Raw genomic sequence first — 25,033 nt, 5'->3', positions numbered from 1 at the left:
CCAGTCCAAACGGGACAAAAATAACTGTCCAAAGTCCAGCTTTGTACAAACTTCGTCAATGAATGAAGACAAAATTTTTCATACAGGCTCAATGAAAAAGCTTGTGGTTGAAACAACAATTTATGAAAAGTGACCAAACGTGCATTTGCAATGTAAGTAATGCCGGTTTGTGCCTCGATCACTCAGCGATAAGTTCTCATTCAGCCTTGCGATCTTCGTCTGATCACCACAGAAAACGTTGATGTTAAATGTACAGCCATCGAATTTGTCAATATGCGCTCCTACAAAAATTGCCTGAGGCTGGATTTGTTGGACTGTGAAGACACTTTGCTGTGTTGTAGTGGAGGTACTGACTTGGTTTTCTTCGGACTGAGCGGATGAACCTGGCTCACGATTCAGGATAGCAGATATTTCTCGCCGTCGCTTCAGAGATGCTGAATGGTAGCTGTCGAGGCTTTTCAAATTTTTGTGACCGCTTAGCTGTGCAACGAAGTTTGGCTGAACGTCTGCTTCGAGTAGTCGTCCAACATTGGTCTTTTTAACGTAGAGATTAGAAACCTTCTTCTTGTTTGTGTCATCGAGTTTGGCTGCAGCAAACGCGTCTTTGTCACTCAGCTCGTACTCAGTGCCATTTTGTTTACGAACGGAGATGAAAAATGTGGACAAAAGAAGGTCGAGTTCATTGGCAGGTATCTTTTCAATTGCTCTAGACTCTTTCAGTAGCTTTCAGTGACTCACAAAATGTCTTCGATGCGTTTAAATCGTTCTTAGTCTTGTATTGAGTGTTTTTTTATTTCTGCTCCTGCAAAAATTTCTCAATTTCGACGTCATCTTTGCTCGTAGCTTCCTCGGCAAGACTCAAATTTGCCAACGTTTGCTCGTTTTCTTTACCTGCTTCCTCGTGAAGGTGCACTGATTCTTCCATTTAGTATTATTGATAGGAACAAGCCAATTTTTTTACATTCTTTGTTTGTAACTTTTTGAGTACAACTGTTACAACACGATCGGTCTAGATGCCGGTCTAGATCAGTCGTCTAGATGGGAAAATCCAGACCGCGGTCAAGATCGACTTTAGCCAATCAAATTCTTGAATTTGTTTGTTTCCAGTCCTTTTGAGACACGGCCATATAATAATGGAAAATAAAGACCGGACGCGATAAATCTATTAAAGGTAATCTACCGCCTATTTCCAGATTTTTATTTATAATTTTTAAACAGCAAAGTTCGTTTATTTTATTATTTATGGTTGTATGTGAGCTGCGCACGATTTGACGAAGAACATAAAATTACAAAATAATGGCTAATTTATTTTTTTGACACTTGTCCTCATATGATAATAAACTTATATCAAAAATTGGCAACAAAACAAACGCAGTTTCGCAAATACCAAACACATGGAAACGTATCGTACCTTTCACAGGGGTTTTGTCGTCTATTCCATGTGAACTGATACCTGCGAAGAACAATACTACGCTCAAAAGGAGAAATAAGCCTTTCATTGTTGTTTCTATCTTCCACCACAACAAAGACTGCGCATGCGTATCTCTGATAAAGTTTTTTATTTGTTCTCCGTTCAAACAATGTGGAGCATATCTCTAAGAATATTGTCCCTCAGGTTATAACAAAAAGCTTTTGAGGTTCCATACAAACAAAAAAAAATCTCTTCCACCGTGTGAAAGTGACAATCCTCGGTGAAAATTTCTGGATGAGTTCTAACATTTGCTGAACCTTGTTTCATACGCAATTTGTTTGGCAAAATTTGTGTTTGGAGTTTAGCAACTCTCAGTGCCATGGTTACCGAGTCATCAAAAGGCAATGAAACACTAAACACAGCAGTAATTACTACAGACCTCTTATTTAGGTTATCTCGGTGTCGACTGTATCTTATCACGACATCACGATGAAAAAATATCTAGCGCTCATGTCAAAAATGCCTCTTTTGGGTTTGTGTTTTTTGCTGTCAAATTTTTAAGGTTGCTGGGCTCGTCTTGATTAAATAATATTTATGAGCTAAATAAAAAATAAAGAAGCACCGTTACGCCAATACAGTCGGGGTGGTCCTGCATTCGGTTAGGTATGTCCAGTCGATAAAGAGTTCCCATTTATATAAGAAACTTATCTCTGTGCGGATAATGAGTTCTAGCATTTGCTGAACTTCGCTTCCTACGAAATATTTTTGGCGAAATTTGTGTTTGGAGTTTTGCAACACTGGGTTGCCGTGGTAACCGAATCATCAGAAGGCAATAGGGACTTTAAGATCCAACGACGCGGACGACAACGAGAACGTCAAAAAGCAAAAGGTTTAATAAGCAAAACAACAACTTCGCACGTGCATCACACTTCTTTGTACATTTCTTTCCCGTGTTTGCACGACTACGACGTGAAAATGCCTAATTTCGCGTTTTATAGAGGACGTAAACAAGCAACGACGAGATTTTATTTCTCTTTCCGAGCTTGAATATGGTCCCTTGAAATTCAGCTTCAGGATGGTTCGCCTACATTTGACAAAGTAAGTGGTTAGGAATAATCACTATGAAGACTGAAAGAAGGTAAATTCACTTTTTAAGCGACGTTCTTGTCGCCGTCGTGTCGTTGGATCTGAAAGTCCCTAATGATACACCCAACACAGCTGCCATGCTTATAGAGCGTAACTTCTGATTTTGCTTTGGTCTGTCGGTGCCCTGACGGTTTTTTTTTGTCTGGATGTCTGTTCCTTCTAAGCATGATATATGGAAAAAAGTAGCGTTAGGGTCAAAAATGCCTTTTTACGTTCTGTACTTTTTGCTGTCAAATTTGTGAGGATGCTGAGGTAGTATAAAAATTAAAGAGGCCTGCGAATCAACTTTACATAACCGAATATAGTGTGGTCCTGCATTCGGTTGGGTGTGTCCAGTCGATAGCAAGTGACCCATTTATATAAGAAACTTATCTGTGTGGAGACCCTTTACGAGAGAATGTTTTAATGATTGACAACGTCCTATCAAATACACGGTTCACGGTTCAGCGCATGCTCATTTATCAAAATGCTGTTTTTCTGCCGGGACATACTGTATCGTCTATGCAAGCAATATGATCATGTCATAATGTCGTCAAAGAACCAATTTGCACACTCCCCTGGCAGTCACTCGCACTTGATCAACTTAAATATTTGCAAATAGCTGTAAATTAATCAACCATGGAATAAAACCATTGGGTCAACAATAAATTCAACGCTGGTAGTGTTGGCATAATCCACAATTTTTTTCTGCGATTTTAGTACTCCTCCTTCCTACTTCAGGTTACTCTGAAATACACTTCTACTTTGAAATACACTCTGAGATCGCTGAGATACATGTGACATGTGAGTGGGATTATTAACCGATAGAATTAATAATAAATTGGAAAAAAGTAAGTTAGTTAATGAGGATGTGCTTAACCGTGAACCTGTCCCTTTAAATACCGTAATAAGTGGCAAATCGTGGCAAAATAATATAAGTATATTTGGACAATTCCTTTATGATAATCTATGTGTCATATAAAGTCCTATCAATAGGGAATGATCTCTCTTGGTCCTGTATATAGTTCACTAGCATTAACACTTAGTAGTATCGTAGTTTATATATGAATGATTAAAGCTTGATGAAGCGAAGCATTTGGCAGCCTTGCTGTCACATTCACAAAGAGCTTTCTTGCATTGCTTTTGAAGGTCATCAAGAGGGTACTCGGATTCAGGTACTGAAAAAAAAAAAACAAGCTAGAATTAAACGACAGACAAATCTTCTCATTGTCTTGGATTGTTTCTAGTAATCTTCGAAAACACCGATACCATAACATGTTCCAAACGGTTTAAGCATTCTCTCAGCCGATTTTGGTCAGCGGGCTCGAAATTAAGACGACCAACTTATTCTTGATTGACATCAACAAAGCAGTATTTTATTAACCTAAGGCCTGTTTTAAAGGTCGTGCTACTGCCGTTCTAAGCTGGCTCGACTGTAGCTCGACTGCAGCACGACACTAGCACGACTTGGTTTCAGACGTCGAATTTAATTCCGTCGAATAGAACGGCTGTTGCCGAAAACAAAACACAAAAATATAGACACGGTTTAGCAAACTTTTAAATGTAGTCTAATGTATAGCTAATGTATTTATAATTTATGAATTGAGTTCGGCACGGCGGTAGCACCACGTTTGAAACCAAGTCGAGCTACTGCCGTGTAGCACAGCAAGGCTTGCCATGCTACACGGCAGTAGCACGACTTGGTTTCAAACGTCGCGCTACTGCCGTGCTAAAGTCGAATTTAATTCGAGCAATTGAGTTCGGCACAGCAGTAGCACGACGTTTGAAAAGGGCCTAAGCGTCTTGCAAAATAAAGTAGGCGACAGAAAACTGCTAGACAAGCTTTTACATAGTATCTTTAACTTGTGCCTTTATTCGTTGTGTAGACGACGGAATCAGGGACCGCGGAGGGGGAGGGGCTGGTAGGGCCGCGGCCCCACCACTTTTTTGCGTCCCCGCCCCCACTTTTTGCGCTAAAAAGAAAAATAATTAAAATTAAAAAAAAGACTTGAAACAAGTTTTTTTCCGTCTATATTTTGCTATATTCTCTGTATTTTCTTTAATTTCAAACGCCAGGTATTTTGTGGGGCTCCTGTGCTTTTCGCGGTAATTGTTCCCTGGGGCCGACTTGTCCCTTGATCAAACGCCATGCCTTGGCCACCCCTTCGCTTTGTTCGGCAGCGTGTTTTGTACTTCCAGCTCCGGCAGAGTTTTTTATCAGTTTTATCAGACGAAATGAAGAAACTTACTAGCTTTTTCAAGCCAAACGAAGGTGAGTAGTTGTTTTGAGTTGATAAAAGTTTTATCTTTTGTCAGTTTCTCCTTTCGAATCAATGAAATATTCGATGGCAAGAAGAATTACATTACTTGAACAGTGAACGGCCATAGTTAGAAATTTTTCAGATCACTTCAGTGTAGTATTTTCTATACTAAAATTGTAATCGCGTCTTTTCTTGCATTGAATCTGAAAGACATGGCTGAGATCGAACATGAAACAGCAGCGATTAAGCAACTTGACAGTACTTAATTGTCATAAGAAATTAACGGAAAGCTTGGACGTGATTGAGATTGCAAACACATTTGCTGGACGGAATGAAAATCGTATGAAGAATTTCGGTATCCTCACTAATGCCGACCTATAAAGAGCAACAAATACTGGATAAAGTATGCAAAGTCACGCGACAGAAACAAATCAAATGCTATGATTTTATTCCTTTTTTTGATTTTCAATATGAAAAAATTATTTTCAATTGTCAGCCCTCCCACTTTTCACCTTGCTCCGCGGTCCCTGCGGAAAGTAGTTTTATAAAGGAACCAATGTTGTTATAAACCTTTTTGTCGATATGGCGGCAATTTTGAATTAAATGAATTTCAGAGGCTGTTATTGGATGCCCAACAGGTACGGGTGGTTGTACTGATTGACTTTGCAAAATGCTTTCTAGACATAGGATTTCTTTGGAGGCGAATTTTAGGCTATTGTTTAGATTTAGAAATGATCATCAGTCTCTCGGAAAATATTTTGAAATTTAAATCATCTTTCGGGAAAATGACATTGCTATGAGAAAGGTGCGTCTTTGACAAAATACATACTCTCTGGGGTATGCTTAAACAACACGGCCTCCGTATCACTGAACTGTATCGTAAGAACCAGGGCTATTGTGTTTATAATTTAACTATATAGTATCTGAACAATTTTAAACTTCAGTGTGAATGGAAAAAAATGGCCCACACATAGATTCATTAACAGTATACAGTCTAGGTCAGGGAGACGTTTTTAAACATGAGCTTTGAAGCGAACGGTTTAGACTCTAAAGTAAATTTTACTGTGCAAATTCTTACCACATTGACGACATCCATTGTAGCGATAAATAGAATAATACGTTGCCAATTCCGAGCAAATACTGTTTTTTGTCAAGCGATCATAGCATGAGTCGTGTTGCAAACAACACCTGAAACAAGAAAACCTAACATGAATCAACTTTCCTTTGATTTAAGACTGAGGCAAAAACAGTAAAAGAAAATGCGTCCTTTTTTCTTATTATCTAGTGGAAAAACTAAAATCAAACTTGTCCACGGGGTCTTCATTATTCTTGTCCAGCGCTATTTCCTTGTTCGTGGTGCATATACATACAGAAGGCGCAAGGGAACGCACGGAGCAATCGGCTATAAAGAAGTCCAAATAGTTTTAAAACAATAAATTGGTCTTTTGAAGCAAAATACTTAAACTAACTAGTCCTCTAGAGCTAATTAGTCGTTTGGTATAAAAGGAAGACCCATCAGAAAAGTAAACGACAACACCGCGACAAAGAGAGGGGACAAAACACTGCCTCTTTCTAGTCCGGTTTCTGGACAAATTGAGCATAACTGCGTTCCAGTTTACAGTCAGTACTAGACGAATTTAAAGTCGTCTGTTAAGTGCTTCGTTCAGATGCAAAATTAAGAGAGGACGTTCTTAAAGTCGTCAAACATAGCATAAAAACGGCCGATCCCAATCCATCTGTTACTAGACTAAATTCTGTAATCCCTCAAATCCGCAAAGATTCATTCTGTCCTCAATGAATAAAACAACAAACTTTTAGTAGCTAGAGGCTCGTCCCTAAGGTCCAACCCCTTACCCTTTTTATAAACGATTTTTGACAGAAAAGGGTAGCCATTTCGAATACCCTCTATTGACAAAACACCACTTTCAAATACCCCTTTTGCATCCCTTTTAACTGCTGTAAATGCACCGTCTTTTAGATATAAATTAATCACAAAACCAGAACGTTTTCTCATTCTTTCACAGCCATAAAATTCATCTGTTAGCCCTTCTGGGCCTTTTTAAAGAGCAAACTGACAGATTTTCCCACCCTTTCATATACGCCAGCTACTAAAATCCCCTTCTTTTTCACATACCTCTTGTGAAGCCTCAAAAAGAGGCCATTAGGCCATTATAAGGCTCAGTAGAACTACAATACATTGCTTCCTGGCTCTTGCACCCAGAAGGAATGATTACCTGTCAGTGCCATCCACAGGCTGCCCTGATCCTCCATACCCACACCAGCAGCCATAATCATAATAATCCCACATGCTTCGATTTGTGGAACACTGGATCATGTTTCCAAACTGCAACAGGTTACGAGCTTAAAACAATTGACAATTTTAGTTAGATATTTAGTTTGAGTTTCGTACTCCTGATGTATATTGATTATCTTGATTATTATGTCTCCAGAGTCCAGTCGACCACTTTGCAAAGCAATTTAGAGCATATATCACTTTATAAAAAAAACTAAGATAGTGCGCTTTCTGATTGGTTAAAAACCTATGGTTTATTGTGCCGGAAAACTCATAGAAAACTTAAAGTTATTTTATAATTAAGCAATAGACCACACTTTCTATGGGTTTACCGGCGTGATAACCGACTTGGGATGTTGAGAGACTACTCGAGAAGCTTGTAAATCACTCGCCTTCGGCCAGTGATTTACAAGCATTTCTGGTGTTCTCCCAACACCCCGCGCGGGTTATCACGCCGGTAAACCCTCTGAAAGTGTGGCCTATTGCTTAAATAAAAGGTTATAACGAGCTGTTATCTTGATGGTTTATTTCTAACAGATTTTGGTCATAGACTGGTTCACGTCCTTAGGTTCAAGATGGGTAATCAGGGCAAGGTTGAGGGAAATTCAAGCTTAATAAGGCTATGTATGTGTAGACAATACCGAATGGCTTTTCATGTGGACGTGAACGGCTACCGGTTAAGTATGAACTCCTTCCTGTTCACACTGCGTTAACGAGTGTCACATCAACCTGGGCCTAGTTGTTCGAACGCCGGTTAGCACTAACCCGGGGTTAGGTTTTAACCCGGGTTTCCTTATCTTTTTATCAAAAGCACTCTCTCGGATCTATTCTTTTTAGAGTATCCAATCGTCAAATACTGAATTTGCTTTTTAAGTATAACTGAGTTCAAATTTCGCGCTAACCGTGGGTTATCTTAACCCAGCTTCGAACAACCCGGCCCGGTCTAATGTATGATGATCCACTTTCAGGATCGACGCGGGGCAGCTTCGCTCCGTTACAGAAACCGCGCCGAAATCACCGCCCTCTTGTGTGAATAGAAGCTCTATCCGATACTGTTTTCGTGCCGGTGAAAGAGCTATGCGATATCGTGTAGTCATAACCTACGTCGCGTGGATTTACATATTTGTGACCCAGTTCCCATTTTAGGAAATTAACCTTATGAATCCGTCTGGTGATCTTTGAAAAATGTCGGTTTTTTTACTACAAACTTGAAAACAAAAATCGCAATGATGTCTTAGCATTTTTTTTTTTTACAAACTTGAAAACAAAAATCGAAATAATGTCTTAGCATTTTTAAATTCTTTTTAGTTCTTCAAGTAGACTGTCTTGAGGTACAGTAAAACGAGCAACAAAAACGTGCAACTTGTTTTGCAACATTCCTGCACAAAATCAGCTGAATAGCGATGATGCGTGTTTTACCACCCACGAATCAAATCTGTCTTTCAACAAATCAGGTTGTTGTAGGTTGCAAATAGTTGTCAGAAAGTAGATCGAGGTATAGTTATACTTTTGTTACAAAATTGGTGTGTGTTGCGCGTTTAACCGGCAAAAGGCAAACGTGACGTAATTTCCGTATATGGCGTGACTACCGCATGATTGTATCCAATCAGACCCAGCTGTTCAAAAGTTGGATAGCGCTAGCCTATGAACGGATAGGTGTTAGGGAAACCAATTGCGCTAGATATTGAGTTATCCGGTGAATAGCCCCGGGGGTTACTTCCTTAAAAGAGGCTAATGGGAATGTGTCGCTGAATGGGGTCGCATTTTCACAAGTGGATTGACTATAATGGGGTCGCATTTTCAATAGAGTTACTAGAATGGGGTCGCACATTTTCGGATTTTTTGGGGTAAGAAAGTTCTTCATATTTACGGTTACCAAACGTACCAGAATGTTTGTACTGTATATGAAAGGTAAAGTGTTCTTCATCCAATCTAAAAAATGGGTAAGTTCGTAAAATTAGAAAGTGACAAAGTTGGGATTGCGAAAATACATATTTGCCCAAAAGTGACTAAGATGGGGTCTATAATTGGTCACAGAATAGACTATAATGGGGTAGGGGCTCTGAGAGATCAGCGGCACATACCCTGCCAAATTTAGCCAAGTACCCCCCCCCCCCCCCCCCAAGGGTGAATAGCGTTATCCACCTTTTGAACAACTGGGGCCAGAAGTCAACTTTCACGCAACTAACAGTAACCTGAATTTCTTGGAAGATAAGAAAGAACGTGGGTGGTAAAACGCGCAACATCGCTTTTCAACTCGTTTTGCAGCAATGTTGAAAAACAAGTTGCACGTTTCTGTTGCCCGTTTCGTTACCGTAGCTTTAAGACACTAAGTTAAAGAACAACTACAGTCGACTCTCTCTTAACGGACACCTCTGTAAAACGGACACTTAGAGTTGGTCCCTGCCTTTTTTGACTCTCTATAAGACGGACACCTCTTAGCCTGAGTATCAGGCGTTTCTGGGGAAAAGGGGAAAGATAGAAGCGAAAAAGGGAGAGAGCTGCTTCCTTTCTCTTCTCCCCCTCCCCCCTCCCCCATGTAAAATCTCCTCTCCCCTAGCCCCTTAAGGAGGCCTGATACTCAGGCTAGACACCTCTCTAAGACGGACACTTAGTGGCGGTCCCAAAGGTGTCCGTCTTAGAGAGAGTTGACTGTATTTAGCTTTGAATTTCATACAAATCTTTCAATTTCCTACCATATTAAATCGCCCTGATAAACCATTGTGTACTCAGTAAAAGCATAACCATGTATGTATCTTAATGTCAGTCAAAGTCCCTTGCACCAGCATCTTGAATCTTTACACGAAGAATGTTTGTATAGGGTAGAGTTTAAATGTATTTCCTTTTGTTTTATTTATTTTTTGTTTATTTTGTCTTTTGTTAGCTTTCCGATACAAAAAGAAAAAGTGCCTATAAAATAATTGACTTTTTTGAGTAAACTGATGAGCTTTTAAGAGCTCATCAGTCTTAAAAGACCTATTACTTTCCACAAAAACGTTTCATTTCAGATTATTATGGACATGTTTTTAGGGTATAACAGTGATTCTTTGAAAGAAAAGACTTCTTTTGCAAAGCTACAGCAATGAATTTCGCAATTTCATTAATATGTAGTTTAATTAAGGAACAAAGGAAAAGGCCACAGACAATACAAACGTTTTAGTCTTTTAACACCAAACGGATGTAGTTTTGTTTACGGTTTTACACAGTTGTTTCAATATTAAAAGCTGCTACGGACATTCTTAACAATGACATAACAGCTTACCATGTCTTGTTTTAATGAAAGGCACTTTTCCGATTTTGCCCTGGAAGAAAAGTTACACATAAGACATACATGAAAACGGAACTCGGCTCATGCCGTGATTTTTACTCAAATTGTTAATAAACTGTAAGAATAGTGATTTCAATCCTAAATGCGTGTATATGCGTTGGATAGAAACGGTTGTTATGCAGACTAATTCAGGACGTTTGTCATTTCATATTCACAAGAAACACTTGAAACTTGAAAAGAGTCAAGCTATGATTTGTGGTAAAATGCAGCTCGAAGAGTTACGTCAGAAGATTTTAAGGAAAAGCTTTGAGAGCCCGGGAAAAAATCCAGACACATCTCAACTCTTATTTCCACACTTCTGATAATGTAGAATAAAAAGTTTCATTAAAATCCAACCGACACTGAGGAAACATAATTGGAAGTGCGGAGATTGAGCTTTCAAGGTCGCGGTTGTCCATGCTTCTTAATAAGAACCTTGTGCTAAAGAAACTTAAGATATGAATACGTGAGGGCAGTTTCAACCCAACCCCAATTTTTTGGGCTCAGTATTTCTGAGCACCTTTCTTGTCACGACCTTCTTGATTTCAAACCTTATTCAGTCATCATAGCCAACCGTGGTACATCCAACAAAACCTAAATTTCAGTCAGATAGTCTTTTCCATACACCGAGATACCCATAGCTGTTGTTTAAACCCATAATTTGAAGTTGAAGTCTGAGACGTTGTTTTGTCTGCTGTACTTCACGCACGGACAGCGTGTGCAAACGTGACTAACGAGCTTGAATTGGGTCCAGAGTCTAAGGTTCACTTAGTACAGAGACAGAAAGTCAGCAATATCTACATTCTCCGATCACCGCAAATCTTTTAAGTTGACCCAGAAAAACTAAATATAGCTTAAATTCCACTAAGAACAAAGCAAGAAAAAATCTTTCCGAAATTTTCTAACTTGCGCTTGGAAAAACACAATCCACCGTTCAGTATTCTCTTTGCAGAGAATTAAAGTGGGCCCCAAGAAAGTCATCTTTGTAAATGGTCTGTAATAAGCCGATTTCAATCAATGTTCTCTCAGTGCTCATCGTTATCTCTTCGAAAATTATTGAAATGCTATTGTCTCAGTTATTAAGTTAAATTCAACACCCGAACGAAGGCGTGCTTATCTTTTTAAGGCGCCTTTGCCGGTTTTATCAACACTACTGAAAGAGAGATACAAAGAACCGAGATAGATGCAGGTGAACTGGAGTTTATTAAAGGATGTATGAACTACTGTAGGTCTGGAAATCAGGGTAGATCCTTATAGCTTTTTTTTGTTTCATATTTCATACCACTTGAAGCTCCAAATGAGACTTATTTCAATTATCTTCCCATAAAAGTTGCCTTTATGTGCACATCAATAGGGAAAATTTTGAAAGGAACAGTCCTCTACGGCCCTTTAGAGTCAGTGTTAAATGTAGCGTGGTCTCAAATTGACATTGTTGTGAACTGAAGCATTGGATTCCTTTAAGACATATCCTTCATTTGAGAAGCTATATCGAACACTCTTAACACTCAACACTAGTTTCTTAACTATAGAAACACCTATAAGTCGATGTGAAATAAAGTGCTGCTGCAACAACCCACTTCTCGCTGTCTGGATATCGAATGAAAACAGACCCTAACTTGTTGGTATGATGTATGATAATTCAAAACTATGATTTAATAAGAAATGGAAATCTTCTACGAGAGAAATCTAGGTCGATGCAACTTTTCAATAAACCTTTGAGGTATTTACTGATTACATGCTATAAAACATGTTGCCTTGCAGCAGGCTTACCTTGAAGGCAGATGGAAATGACAAAACGCACACAACAACTGAAACAAGACAAAGTATGGCGGGAAGTGACCTCATGTTTTATGACTTTGACCCTGCGAGTTCTCAACAGAGAAAGCTTCGAGAGAACGAACAACACCTTAAAAGAGGATTGGAAAAAAATTGTTGGGAAATTTAAAGATCATTAAAGACATGACGTGTGTTTAATCAAGTATTAATGACTTGAATAACCAATCAGAATTTATTTTTTTCAGAACTTTTGTTAAATCTGTGTCAATAAAGGATGCTTCAACCTTTGAAATCTGTCACCGTCTTCCGAGTAAATTCAGTAAACCTCTTTGGACAAAAATGGTAGTGAGGTTTTCACTTTTTCTTTTACGCGTAAACAATCAAATATTTCCAGGTATAGTGATAGCAAGTTTAAGTTAGAAAGTATTATTTTTGTTATTTAAATGCCCCAACTATTAAAATATAAGAACCCGTTGTTTCAAGAGCCATTTGACATTGACAGTGGCTGACGTAATAAACCAGTAACAGACGTTTCACCATCTGCTGAATGACACATTTTGCAGAGTATCATGCAGTAATGAAAGCCAGAATCAGGCCGTTTAACCTCTTGGACGTTTTTGACCTAGGATAGAAATGGGTTCTGTTCCGTGCAACAAATTCCAACATTTTTTTATGAATAATTGCTGACCAGTGTAAACACTAGTTTAGCGCATAGGACGTTTTCACATGACGTCACGTCGGAAACATAAGTGTCCCAAAACAATGAAACCGCGGCCATGTTCATGTTCCAAACCAGGCCTGTGGAAGTTCAACCTTTTTCGTATGAAAAATCGTGCCTTTGTTCCAGTAAGTTTGCATAGTTGCTGGCCACGCGAGAGAAAACTCTCTATAGCGATACGTAATCGTAATTGTGCAGTATCATATTCTGTTTTAAGTCATTTTAGAAAGCTCATTCTATTACGCAATAAACAGGTTAAAATCATAGATTTGGCTGGCCAAAATAAGCAAGTCGGAAACCGAAAAGGTTTGCAGCAAAGAAAAAATGGAGCCTTTCTTCCAACATAATTTCCGAACGCATCTTCCCTCAGCTTTCGAACTGGGAAACGTGATTAATAGCATAGACACGAGGAAGCCATATGAAGTCCTCGGACAAAAGAGCTTTGTTTTTACACCGGACTTACCTGCAAAATGTTTGTTTTCATGCAAAGCAGTAGGAGTGAGTTAAAGGTCTATTGCTTCCCCAACAGCACTAATCCGCAAAAAAAAAGAATAAGAGTTCACTTTGCCCATTCAAAAAAACAAATGAAAATAAGTGACGAAGAAAGGGAAGCGAGTTTTTCAGGTAACCTCGACGAATTTCGTAGCTTCGTTTAAATCGAGCAGGTTTAAAGACCGTTTTCTGCGTTTTTTCTTTCTGAATCTCGGTATTAGTAGCAGTGATCACGTCCCATTAATCGACACTATTGCCGGGTATAGCTAGGCTGAAGGTGTTCTCTCTTTTTCCGTTCCGAACGTAGGCCACACAGGATACGCCGGACAAGTAAATAAAGAGGTAGATTCTGAAGGAAACTTTAGGGCTGCGTCGCTGGGGGAGTGAAATTCGTTTTATCAACTGAGTTTATATCGTCAATTTATCTTCGCATGAAATTCTGTGAAGCTTACGACTCGACTGCCAGTATTTTGTCAGAGAAAACAAAGGGATTGTGTCAGGAACCCATAACCCATGGACATCTTTTAAATGCAGATCGTTCTGTGTATTCAGAGGAGCGCCCTCCTAGTAAACCCTTCAAAATTATCCTTAGGTATAGTTATTTCTGACGGTTTATCGACCCGACCAGACACTCTGAATTTGAAAATTGCATCACAATGACACTGAAACGTCGTTCGATTTGATTCTCGTTTCTTTTTACTTGTTTTGAATAGAGAAAACATTGCTTAATAAATAATACTTAAATATTGTTAACTCTTGATATTATGTATTCGTTTATATACGTTTTCTCGCCGGCCCCGTTTGCTTTTAGTGTGGTCATTGCGTTTGGGTAGCGTTTTCACCCGGGGGTGTAGCAATATTTCTATGGGTATATCGAGGTATAGGCGAGTTGCTGACGGTTCAAAATCCCTGACCTTGTAAAGAACAAAATATCCTTAAGATAAATACCCTGTTTAGGACAACACCCTCAATTTTATTACCGGGTTCAGGACACAGGTCAAAATGCACGCCTTTTTGTTTTAAAGCAAGAGCCATAGTGGTCCCACTATGGCTCTTATTTAAAGCCATTTATTGGCAATTGCAATAGAGCAAGTTCACGTTGTAGTCATTAGTTTGTATACCGGAGCACAAACAAATTTCTTCAAGCAAATTAAATCAATCGTGCAGGCAATAACCTGTTTATGATTAGGACAGACTCGCACGAAAATTATATACGCTATTTAGGACAGACTGGCGCGAAATTATGTACCCTGTAAGTGTTTATGACAGAGCAGCAAAAGCCGTACCAGCAATACCCTGTCCAGCAGCACATCCCCGTGTGGACCATTTAAGGGAACACACCTCCCGGCATTTCGAGTCGCTCGAAGTTTGCTTCCCCGACAACAAACTTGAGCAAAGGACATGTTATCGGGGGAAGGGGACAACTTTAAGCGTCTCAAAACGCCACCAAAACGCAAATGACCCCACTAAAAGCAAACCTTAGGTGAATCCTTAGTAAAAGAATCTAACGTAGGTTTGCGATGAAATTTGGTACACGATGTAACAAGTCAAGAACACAACAACAACGTTATAATGCTGGCGAATACGGCTATTAAGGGACCTTCGACAATAGCTGGGCGCAGCGCAGATTTAGATGAATGGGGGCGATGCATATGACTTCGCTCAGAACTTGACTTAATTCTACTGTTTCTCCACCTACGTACCTGAAAAATACTTTTGAGAATCTTTGTTTTTGTTCAGCTTTCCATTGTAGACTTAAATTGGACCTTGACAGTTCAATCGAAACAAAGTAAGATATAAGATTGCCAAAGAACTGAAGGTATATTTTTGCGAGTTTTTTTGTCATTGGAAAAAAAATTGTTATTATTAAAATCTGTACTTGATTTTCCGGCGGGGTTAAGCTGCAGAAAGAGTGCAGAACTGGGGCGAGTTACCAAATTATCCATCTTTCTAACACAGTTATCACGATTTCGACTCCAAAAGACTCAAAATTATCAATTCTTTTTAACATTTCTCCCGATCACTTGAATCAAGCCGAGGTCGGCTATTACGAAACAAGGTAAATGTATGAATCACATGACGCGCGACATCATTCACTCTGATGCTCGAGCGAGGTTTGATTGGGGCGGGTTTCGAAAAGTTACGCAATCTTATATAGTTCGAACAACCATACAAGTATTATGGAGAGTAGAGTTCACGCTATTGGTATATTGCGTTAGGACACAATATGCTTAAGATGGAGTTTAGATGGGTCTTATGTGCCAGTCGTAGTGGTTCAGCAAGTTTAAAATCCATCCTCGACGTCCTAGAAACCTTAGTGAGTAAGCCACATCCTTGGTACTCCAAAAACTCAATTGCAATTTGGTCAATACACTGCCTACGGAATATTTCATCCACTTTACCTTTCGATACACCCCATTGTAACAATCTCTCCAAAGGCCCATTTTCACGGCCGCCATTTTGATCAACTTTTAAGCTTACTATGACTCTGTACACAAGTACCCAGCGCAGGCTACTTTTCGCACGCCAGCTCACACCCCGAAAATGTAACCTCGCTCGCGGGGTTGTAAACGAGTTTAATTAGTTAAGGCATTTCGGACAGAAGCACCTTGTTGCATGTATATCAGTTTGTAACTCCAAAAACTTCCTATTTTAGGCTACCATTGAGACGTGCACACTCACCAGAGAGTTAAGTGTTCTGATAAATGGGAAATGTGATGTGTTCTAAAATGGGGACAAAGACCATTTTTGGTTGGTTTGGTTGGTCAACTTTCTCAACCAGAACAAAGTGGGCAAAGTGAAAATGGTTGAAAACGTTGGGTAGATTCCACGGATCGATTTTCAAGTGTTGCGTCATTTGAGCACAAAACACTGCTTAGACTTCGGCGTGGAGCCTCCCTTTATAAAGCTTTGTTGAGTACCCCCGTTAGATCTGAGTGATACATCACTTCATGCAGGGAGAGGCCAAACCGCAGAGCCTACTCCATGGAGTACAATATGGAGCACTGATTTAAGATCGAGTACCCCTAAAAATCATATGATGGTCAAATAAAGCACTTTATCAACATGGTGAACCATTCAGATGTACATACCTTGCTTGCCAGCTCTCTAATTGTTACTGACTGCCATCTTTAAAATTTTACAACAAATCGCTGACCACTTCAAACGGAAGGCTTACCTCCGCAAAAGATCGGCCAGGATGTCAAGCCTTGGAAGATATTTCAAGCTCGGGTGGGTACTTTTGTAACGTTTATATTTTGCCTTTTCTTGTTGTAGTCAATGGAAATGTCAAATTTAATCAAGTATATTTTAAAACTTTTTGGCTGAATTGTTTTTGTTGCTATCGTATCAACAATGCCGCATCACTATGAATAGCCACATGGAAAAAGCTAGGTAAGCGTAGCAAAGTCCCTTAACCCCGTTAAACTACAATGAAAAATTTGACCCTTTTTCTGGCCCTCTTTGGCTCGAAAAAGAAAACGTGAGAGCCTTCCATGAGTTGGTCAGCGGTTTGATGTTAAATTCCAAGATGGCGGTCAATCCGTGGACTGCATCGAACTGTGACACTTGGAGAGCTGGCAAGCTCAGAATAAATTAAGGTATGTACATCTAAATGGTTCACCATGTTGATAAAGTATTTATTTGACCAATACACGATTTTTGATGCGTACTATTCCATGACAGAATCTGTATTTGAGGCATAAAATTTTCACATTTCTGCCTCTGTTGCAGAAAAGCCTGCAAGTGCCCTTTAATAAATTATGTTCGAATGAACTTCTTTGACATTTAACAAAAAATACTCTTGATACACAAGTTTCATAAGAGCAGTTGTATTCAAGGCGAAAAAAGCTATGTACATGTACAGCTGTATACCTCTGTTGCACAAAAGCCTTCATGTGCCCTTCATTGACAAATTGACTTTTACACTGTAGCAGTTAATATTGGACTCTGCATATACGTGTAATCAATGTCAACAGCAATTGCAGGAGAGGACAAAAGAATTCATTTCCATGGATGCTTCTGTTGCACAAAGGCCTTCAAATGCCCTTCTATAATCTAAATAATGAACTTCAATAATCAAAGTTCTTAAACTTTTTACAATGTACATGTTGGTGGCTATGTGGAGGTTGCTGTTCATGAACATCAGATGTACTTTTCTACAAAATTAAAGTATCTGTTGTGCTACACTCATTTCCTGAATGAGACTCCAACACAGAGGTGGAGGAATCAACTTCTCTTGGCTTAGACTCACACTGTTTCTGAGTAGATTCCTGCTTTGGATTATGTAAACCATTCATCCCATTGATACCGCTAGACACAGGGGGTACAAAAGGTACACCATATGGGAAATATGGAGGGTAGTGTAACCCTCCCATTCTCATGAAGGTTAGTGCAGCCATATTAGGCACTGGATTGAAGCTTCCATTCATTTCAGGCAGTGAAGGTGGGGCAATGTTCATGTGAAGTACTACAGGAATATAGTGTGTGCCAGATGGATGAAGAGCATATGTTGGCACTGTGTAAGGGTTAGGTATGTACGGTGTTCGTGGTGGAATAGGTGTCGCAACCAGTGGCAAATCAAGACCATTATTAGGCCATTTAAGGCTTCCACTGACAGCCTCATTCACACAACCACTGCCTTCTCCATTGACTTTATCAAACATGTTGGTGCTGGGGGAAAGTCCTTCCCGTTTTTCCTTGTCACTGGAGCTTTCTGGATTTGAAAGAGGACTTCCACTTCCAATCCAGAAACTCACTCCATTCAGGGCAGCCTTTTGTTTCTCTTTCTTGGAGTGGCCATTACCTCCTGTTCCAGAGCTGCTCGGACTCATGGTCTCCTGTGGAGTTAAACTGCTTAGACTGATGTCACTTTCTCTTGTGCATAAAGTGCTTTCAGAACAGTTATTGTAATCACTAATATGTTGGCGCTTTGCTGGGCTAAAACTAGAATGAGGCTCCTGTGGGGTGCCAGCTTCAATGCTATCATGAGACCTTTTGCATCCCAAGGCAGTCTTGGGGCCCCTTGTTGATGTCACATTATCCGAATCACCATTAGAAGATGAGTCAAGATGTTGACCCTGTTCAGATCCACCTCCTTCTACAAACATAAACTTCAGTTCATTTTGCAAATGGCACATGAGTCTCTGAAAACAGGGCTGTTGAAGATCCATGGCCTCCACATTGGTGAGACAGTGGAATACTTCTTTTATGCAGTCGCTAAAGCCACTGTAGTAGTCAGAATTTGAATCTGCCTTCTCAGTGAGTGTTCCATCCCGATTTGCTACAAAAAAGTAAATGTACTCTCATTAATTTGTAATGATAATGCATGAGTAGGGAATTTCTGCTTACCACAAAAAACAGAATGTATTTCTATGATGAGATGTTTGGATAACAGCAATCTTTTAGTGGTTTCAAAGTTGTCACATATTTTGACAAATAAATAGGTGCAAAGAGAATCAGTCTATCACCACCATATTAAAATTTATAAATACAGTAGAACCCTGATAACTTGAACTCCCCGCAAACTTGAACTAAGTCCCACTTTCTTTGGACTTCGTCCCAATTTTCAGTCATTTTTACTCGGTTAATTTGAACTCGGATAAATCTAATTCCTTGCTAGCTCGAGCTAACTATTTTTTCTCTTGATCAAAATTTTACTGAAATTTACCCCAGTAACTCAAATTCTGGTTCTTGTAACTCCACTCAGATGCCATTTCCTTATTTCTTCTTGTTGTATAATTAGTAAAACCACCAAAACTAACACTACAGCAATTTGATTTTGATTGGTGCAACAGACAGATCACATAATTATGACCATAACAAGCATAATCATGTTACCTTTCTGATGAAATAAGTTAAATTAGCACTGTACCAAACACAGAATGGCTGAAAAATTACTAACTATTAATAATTATTATTACACTGTAAGGTGGCAAATTTGGCATTCAATTGACCCCCATAACTCGTAATGTTTTTGGTCTCCCTTCAGAGTTTGAGTTAACAGGGTTCTACTGTATATAAAAATGTTAATGTGTGATGAAATACTAAGAGTAGCCACAAGTCGGGACCCGGAATATATTGTTAACATTCCTTACAAGGTTTACAAACAATATCCCAGGAGTAGGACATTTTAGGTGTTTGCAATTTTCCAAGTCTGACACTGATTTAACACCAGATGTACCTGTATCATAGATGCTGATATGAGGAGTATCCATTTCCTAACTTGGGTCTATAAAACATACCTGCCAGACTTGGATCACTAGATTTCCTTCCTGTTTTAGGTTCCTGTTTTCCAGTGATCTCTTGAAGTTTTTTGATGTATGTTATTGTCTTCTCTAGGATTTCAGCTTTCTCCAGCTTTACATGGAAAGAAAGAGGTACATCAGTATCAAGCAAGACAAATGCAAATACCAAGAACAGACAGCGATCAGGCAGGGCCATCAGTGGCCACACATACCACTAAGAAAACGGTTCACTAGCTGGAACTAAGTGCAAGGTTAATGGGCTTTTTAGACTATCAAAACAACAACTTTGCACCTGCGATACACTTTTTTGTACATTTCTTTGCATGACTATGTTACAGCTACAAATCATGCCTCCACCAGAGGCCAGTACACATGGGTACAAATAATAGTCTCACCTGTTTTGAAGGAGATGAAGATGGCAATAGTTGAGCTATTTCAGACATACTTGAGTTCATCCGGTCCCTTCTTCTCTTTTCAGTAAGCTTATGTGAGTATTCCACCTGCATAGCAAACGAACACTTAAGAAACATGTATAGCCCTCTTGTAGACCTGTTTACCCTCCCAGTTTGTCTTTTCTCTTGGCCTTTCCTAACAAAGACTTAATTAAAATTATTAGCCCTTGTATAAAATATTAACCACTGCTTTTGGGACCTTACTTTAACCTAAAACAACTGTAATTTAACGGAGATTTACATAAGTGAATCACTGTTTGCTTTCACAGCATTGTTCAGGAAGGATTGAAAAAAGATTGGCTGACTTAATTTTCATGTCAACACAGTTCTTTATGTCACTCATTCAGGAAGCCAATTATCAACACAAGCCCGGTGGAAGTAAGAAGTACAATGGATCAACTTTACTGGTAAGTTCTCCATTTATAACTACACTTTGGTAAGAAGAGAGACCCACCCACATACATGGTAGATTTAAACTAGAGGTTCCATATTGGAAGTGAACTGCTGCCCCAACCTTGTTTTTATTTTCTTCCTTTTCTATTTCACTTTTTTGCTTCTTACACACATTACATATCAATAGATTCTTAAATAAAGAAGAAATTACATACACTTAATACAACAGAAACAAAATTAATTAACAACTGTTTTTTATCTTGATGCATGAGTTTTTAAAATGGAAAATAGTTTAAAATAACCACATTCACAGAACATAATGCAAGCAATAAATGCCCGAGATTTTATCCGTTATCAAGGAGCATTTCAAGGCTATTTAAAATTACAATTGAGCATACAGTATACCTCAATAAAAATTATCAGTACTATATAAGTTTTATAAGTTTCTAACACTGTACAACTGTTTGACTCGCTTTCTAATTCCCCTCCTTGGGGAAATTATAATTCAGCTTGTTCACTCTGTAGCTTCATTCACCTTTTGAGGCCAGTAAAACTGATAAAAAAGCAGTGAACTACATTGGTAAGGTTATCTACTGAAAACGATTCTGCTGTTGATTGTTGGAATGGGCACTTTAAAACATAAATTGCCTCATGTTGACAAGATGTCATCGATTGTGTCCGGGACCCACAGCAATTTAAACAATTATCTCCTACCAAGTCTGCTTTAAAGCAGTTATTGTTTAAGAATTTGGTTAACAAATCCAATCAAAATGAGGCAATCAGAGGGACACTTCTGGCTGGCATGCGTAAATCTTGCCACACATATTAACCATTCCCAAACTGTAGGATTTAAATTTCCTTCAAGGGCCAGCTTTAGGCCTTTTAGATGGATTTTTGATCAGAAGATAAGAAACGAAGCCTGAATCTTTCGAGCTTTCTGCTGCGTGCTTTGAATGCAGAGTGATGCAATTTTCGGGGGGAAAATCACTCTGGCGCTGGAGCCGTTCAAAAAGGCAAAAGGAGGACAATTTACCAAAGGTAAAATAACCAAACGTTTATGTTGCTTTAATTCATGCACATATCTAGTGACATACCACTACAGATGAAGCAAATAGTAAATACAGTACATTTACCCCCCCTCCCCCCCCCCGGGTATTTTTTGGCCTTGAATGTCAAATTCCTGTAGACCGGGACTCTTGAGCTGTCAAAATCCCCGGGGACGGGAACGACAAAAGAGGGCAAATGCCCTGTCCTCCATCAACACTGCAACCTTTTATCATTGATCATATGGTTGAATTCCAGTGATGCAAGTTTTAAGCATTTTAATGTGCAATTTTTTGTTTCAATTAATGGCTGCCTTTGAAATAGTGTTATTCTAAGGGTGGATTCATTTGCAACTTACGCATATAGCTGTTGCTTTAGTGTGCTGGAATTTTTTGTTTTTAAGCCTTAATACAATAAAAAATTCCAGTGAACATTGTGGCAGCTACAGTATACATTTAAATTGTTGCAAATGAATCCTAGTCTGTGAACGGCAGACGTTTCTCCTCGCTCATCGCCGCTGAGTGACGTTTCGCAAGGAGGAATGTCTGCGACTCAGCGACAGAAATTCCATACTGATGATGCAATCCGGTCAGAAGAGCTAATTATTGATTGATGAAGTAGTTTCATTGTTTTAGCTACTGTTTACGAATAACAGACACAAGTCAAAAGGCCACAAAAGTCAAATGTAAAAGTCAAATGAATCTCTAACAAAACAGTTAATATTTGCGGAATATACTCTTCTCTAGAAGAAGCATTTGAGTTTTTTGGAGCTCATTCACAGATGAACACAACATTTCACCAAAATCAACCAGGAGAAATGTAAAATTGAACAAAGTTGAGCTTAGAACCCCATGACTACCGGATTTTTTATGTAAACATTGATTTACGCCATCAGTATGGAATTTCTGTTGCTGAGTCGCAGACGTTCCTTGTCACGAAACATCCCTCAGCAGTGATGGGCGAGGAGAAATGTCTCCCATTCGCAGGCTAAATAAATTCACCCTAATTAAGACTTCACACCGCCATGATGCCAGCTTATGGTGTTAGTATTATTATAACATTATTCACATTACAATTTATTAATAGTGTGCTATAGAGTTATCTGTTCTGGAAAGTTTTACAAATATGAAAGGATTTTCTTCAAATAATATCAACAGAAATTTGATTCAATAACCACAAAAGTATTTATTCAAGTCAATAGCTCCCAATTTCACTATGTAATTCTGGCTTGATAAGCAGGCTGATTGTTTTTCCAGTAAAATCCTCTGTCTACACTGTAGTTACATTCAGATAAGAAAGCAGGTGCATGTGAAAAGCTCGGGGGTGGCCCCCAGGTTGGCGAATGCCTGACCCCCGAGCAGCGCAAAATTTGTTAATACCCCACCCCTGGGACTGACAAGGCAGGCAAATACCCTGCAGAAACCAGGGGGGCCTGGGCACAGCTGGAATTCGCTGATGCATAATCAAGAAGAAAGGTTGCAAGAATTAATAAAATGATCACTCAACGGAAAATGCTTTGGTCTTTCAACAAATTCTCTCAACTGACTTTTCAAAGGAAATGTATGGAGATCGGTCTGGAGAATAGTGGATACTGGAACTTAAGGGTTAATGTTATTATGAGATAAAACGCGATGCTGTATTGCCCCCCACCACCCTTTGGTCGCCTTGTGAGGGTTTTGAACCAAAACAAAAACTCATCTGTAAAGATTGTACAGTGTATACACCTATTTCAATTAAGGTTGATTCAGAGAAGAATGATGCATGATCCATGTTTCATAGCCCACAGTTCATTATTGTAGCAAGGCTAGTAACTTATGTGCCAGCAATGAGCCCAGAAACCTAGAAAGCAAACCCTGCTGACACTTCTAAGTTATGTCAGCAGAAAGTTAAGACAATATCTTTCAAAACACTGAATCCTAGGCTTTTTAATTTAAGACAGTGATTTGAGGTTAGGTTTTTCCCTGTGGTAATATGCAAATGCTGCAAATTTTCAATGAATTTGCTTGGCTCGTGCACGTGGGAATTTTGGATGGAGTTTAAAAAAATCAAATTCAAGGTGTTTGTTGAACAACAATAAATAACTTAGAAATACATGTTTATCTATTTTTGAGGCAATTTTTTTAAAACTGAATAAAAAAGAATAGCGTTGATTTGCTTTATTGAAATAACCAGCATTCTGGCCCATGCAAAAATGCAGCTTAATCAGGCAGGCCTATTCATTTAATGTTGTTAAAGAAAGAGGCTTCTAATTTTTTACTATGAAATTTTAAAAATGAAATTTTTCAGCTAACTAGGTGTATAAAATGCCAATACTGCGTATTGCTCACGCATGATCTAGCGCCTTTTTGGCTAACCTATACACAGACGTTGTTTTATTTTTCTTTTCCTTCTATTGGAACACACCGGCATGCGCGAGGGCGAGGCGAGCAGGCGAGGGAAGCGAGCGACGAGCGACAAGAAGAAAAATATATTTTCTACTTCCCCACCCCTACCTCTTTGCGCTGGCGGTCAATAAATCACCTGCGGTTTTTATTTTTTATCACGCGCGCTCAACGGACTTTGAAGAGAAAAATAGAGGGTCTGTGAATAGGCTGCTTTTTGGCGGGAAAACATGATAGTCGACGTCATTCTACCACGAGTTTTAGCGACAATGTGGCGGGAACAACTTATCAAATGTGAGAAGTTTCATCATTTTGCCATCGGGAGAGGGCTTAACTTCCTTCAGCATAAATAACCGTACTAACTTTGTTGGTGAAAAATGGTGAAATGAAGCTTTCTAGGGTGTCTCTTTTTTCAGAACACGCACACAAACGTTAAGTTAAATCTCGAACTCGTACTCCTTCTCGTCCTTGAATTTAAAGCCCTCTATTTCTCACTTCGTTCTAAGATATAAAAAGCTGACATAGCCGCAATATTACTACAAAATGTTAATCTAAAATTAAAATGTAAATACGGTGTCGATGGCAACACCATGAGTTAAAAAAATTATATAAGCTTGACATGCGAATAAATGGCCGGCTAAGTACTGTACTTTCAAAACGTCATCAGTAGAATCTTACACGTGAGAAAAAAAAACAATCTTTTTAGATCAGTTTCGTTCTGACAACCAAAATTTTGTAACCACAAAAAAAATTTTCTTCTACAAGCTTCTGTAACTAATGACTCTTCGGTATCAGATCGAAGAATAGAACTTTCGCTTAGAGTAGCTTCAATGTATTGTTTAAGATTTCAAGTTAACTACAGACTTTTCACAGAAATAATCATGGGCTTACCTTGCTTCCTCGAAGCTTGGTAGGACCATAAGAAAGCGGACTGTGTGTAGAGCAGCGACTGATGGAGCGATCGCTCAAAGCCTCAATCATGTCCGTGGAAGACTCTGCCATGGCGAACGTAAACGGTCAAACTACTCTTGTTTCACCGAGAAAAAAGTTAACTGTAACCGACAATCCAAGAATAAACCCCAGCTACTATTTGATAACATCTGAGTTCAGTCTGTTTAAAGCATAAAACTGAAGA

General features: G+C 39.0%; 2 protein-coding genes across 2 annotated transcripts; both read right to left on the bottom strand.

Moving 5' to 3' along the window:
* Positions 1–1,182: 1,182 nt before the first annotated feature.
* LOC140932776 (basic phospholipase A2 homolog 1-like) lies at positions 1,183–12,304 on the bottom strand. Its single transcript, XM_073382289.1, has 5 exons — positions 12,168–12,304; positions 10,353–10,392; positions 7,032–7,158; positions 5,876–5,985; positions 1,183–3,714 (listed from the first exon to the last, which is right to left on the bottom strand). Exons 1-5 carry the CDS (start codon positions 12,240–12,242, stop codon positions 3,572–3,574), a joined length of 495 nt encoding a protein of 164 aa, XP_073238390.1. The 5' UTR covers positions 12,243–12,304; the 3' UTR covers positions 1,183–3,571.
* A 4,793-nt stretch (positions 12,305–17,097) lies between these two features.
* On the bottom strand, positions 17,098–25,033 carry LOC140932775 (uncharacterized). Its single transcript, XM_073382288.1, has 4 exons — positions 24,790–25,033; positions 20,024–20,128; positions 19,626–19,740; positions 17,098–18,664 (listed from the first exon to the last, which is right to left on the bottom strand). Exons 1-4 carry the CDS (start codon positions 24,898–24,900, stop codon positions 17,541–17,543), a joined length of 1,455 nt encoding a protein of 484 aa, XP_073238389.1. The 5' UTR covers positions 24,901–25,033; the 3' UTR covers positions 17,098–17,540.

Source organism: Porites lutea, chromosome 4 (genome assembly GCF_958299795.1).
Source record: "Porites lutea chromosome 4, jaPorLute2.1, whole genome shotgun sequence".
NCBI classification, from domain to species: domain Eukaryota; kingdom Metazoa; phylum Cnidaria; class Anthozoa; order Scleractinia; family Poritidae; genus Porites; species Porites lutea.
Note: the sequence above shows the minus strand (reverse complement) of the source record. Positions and strands in the feature narration are given on the sequence as shown.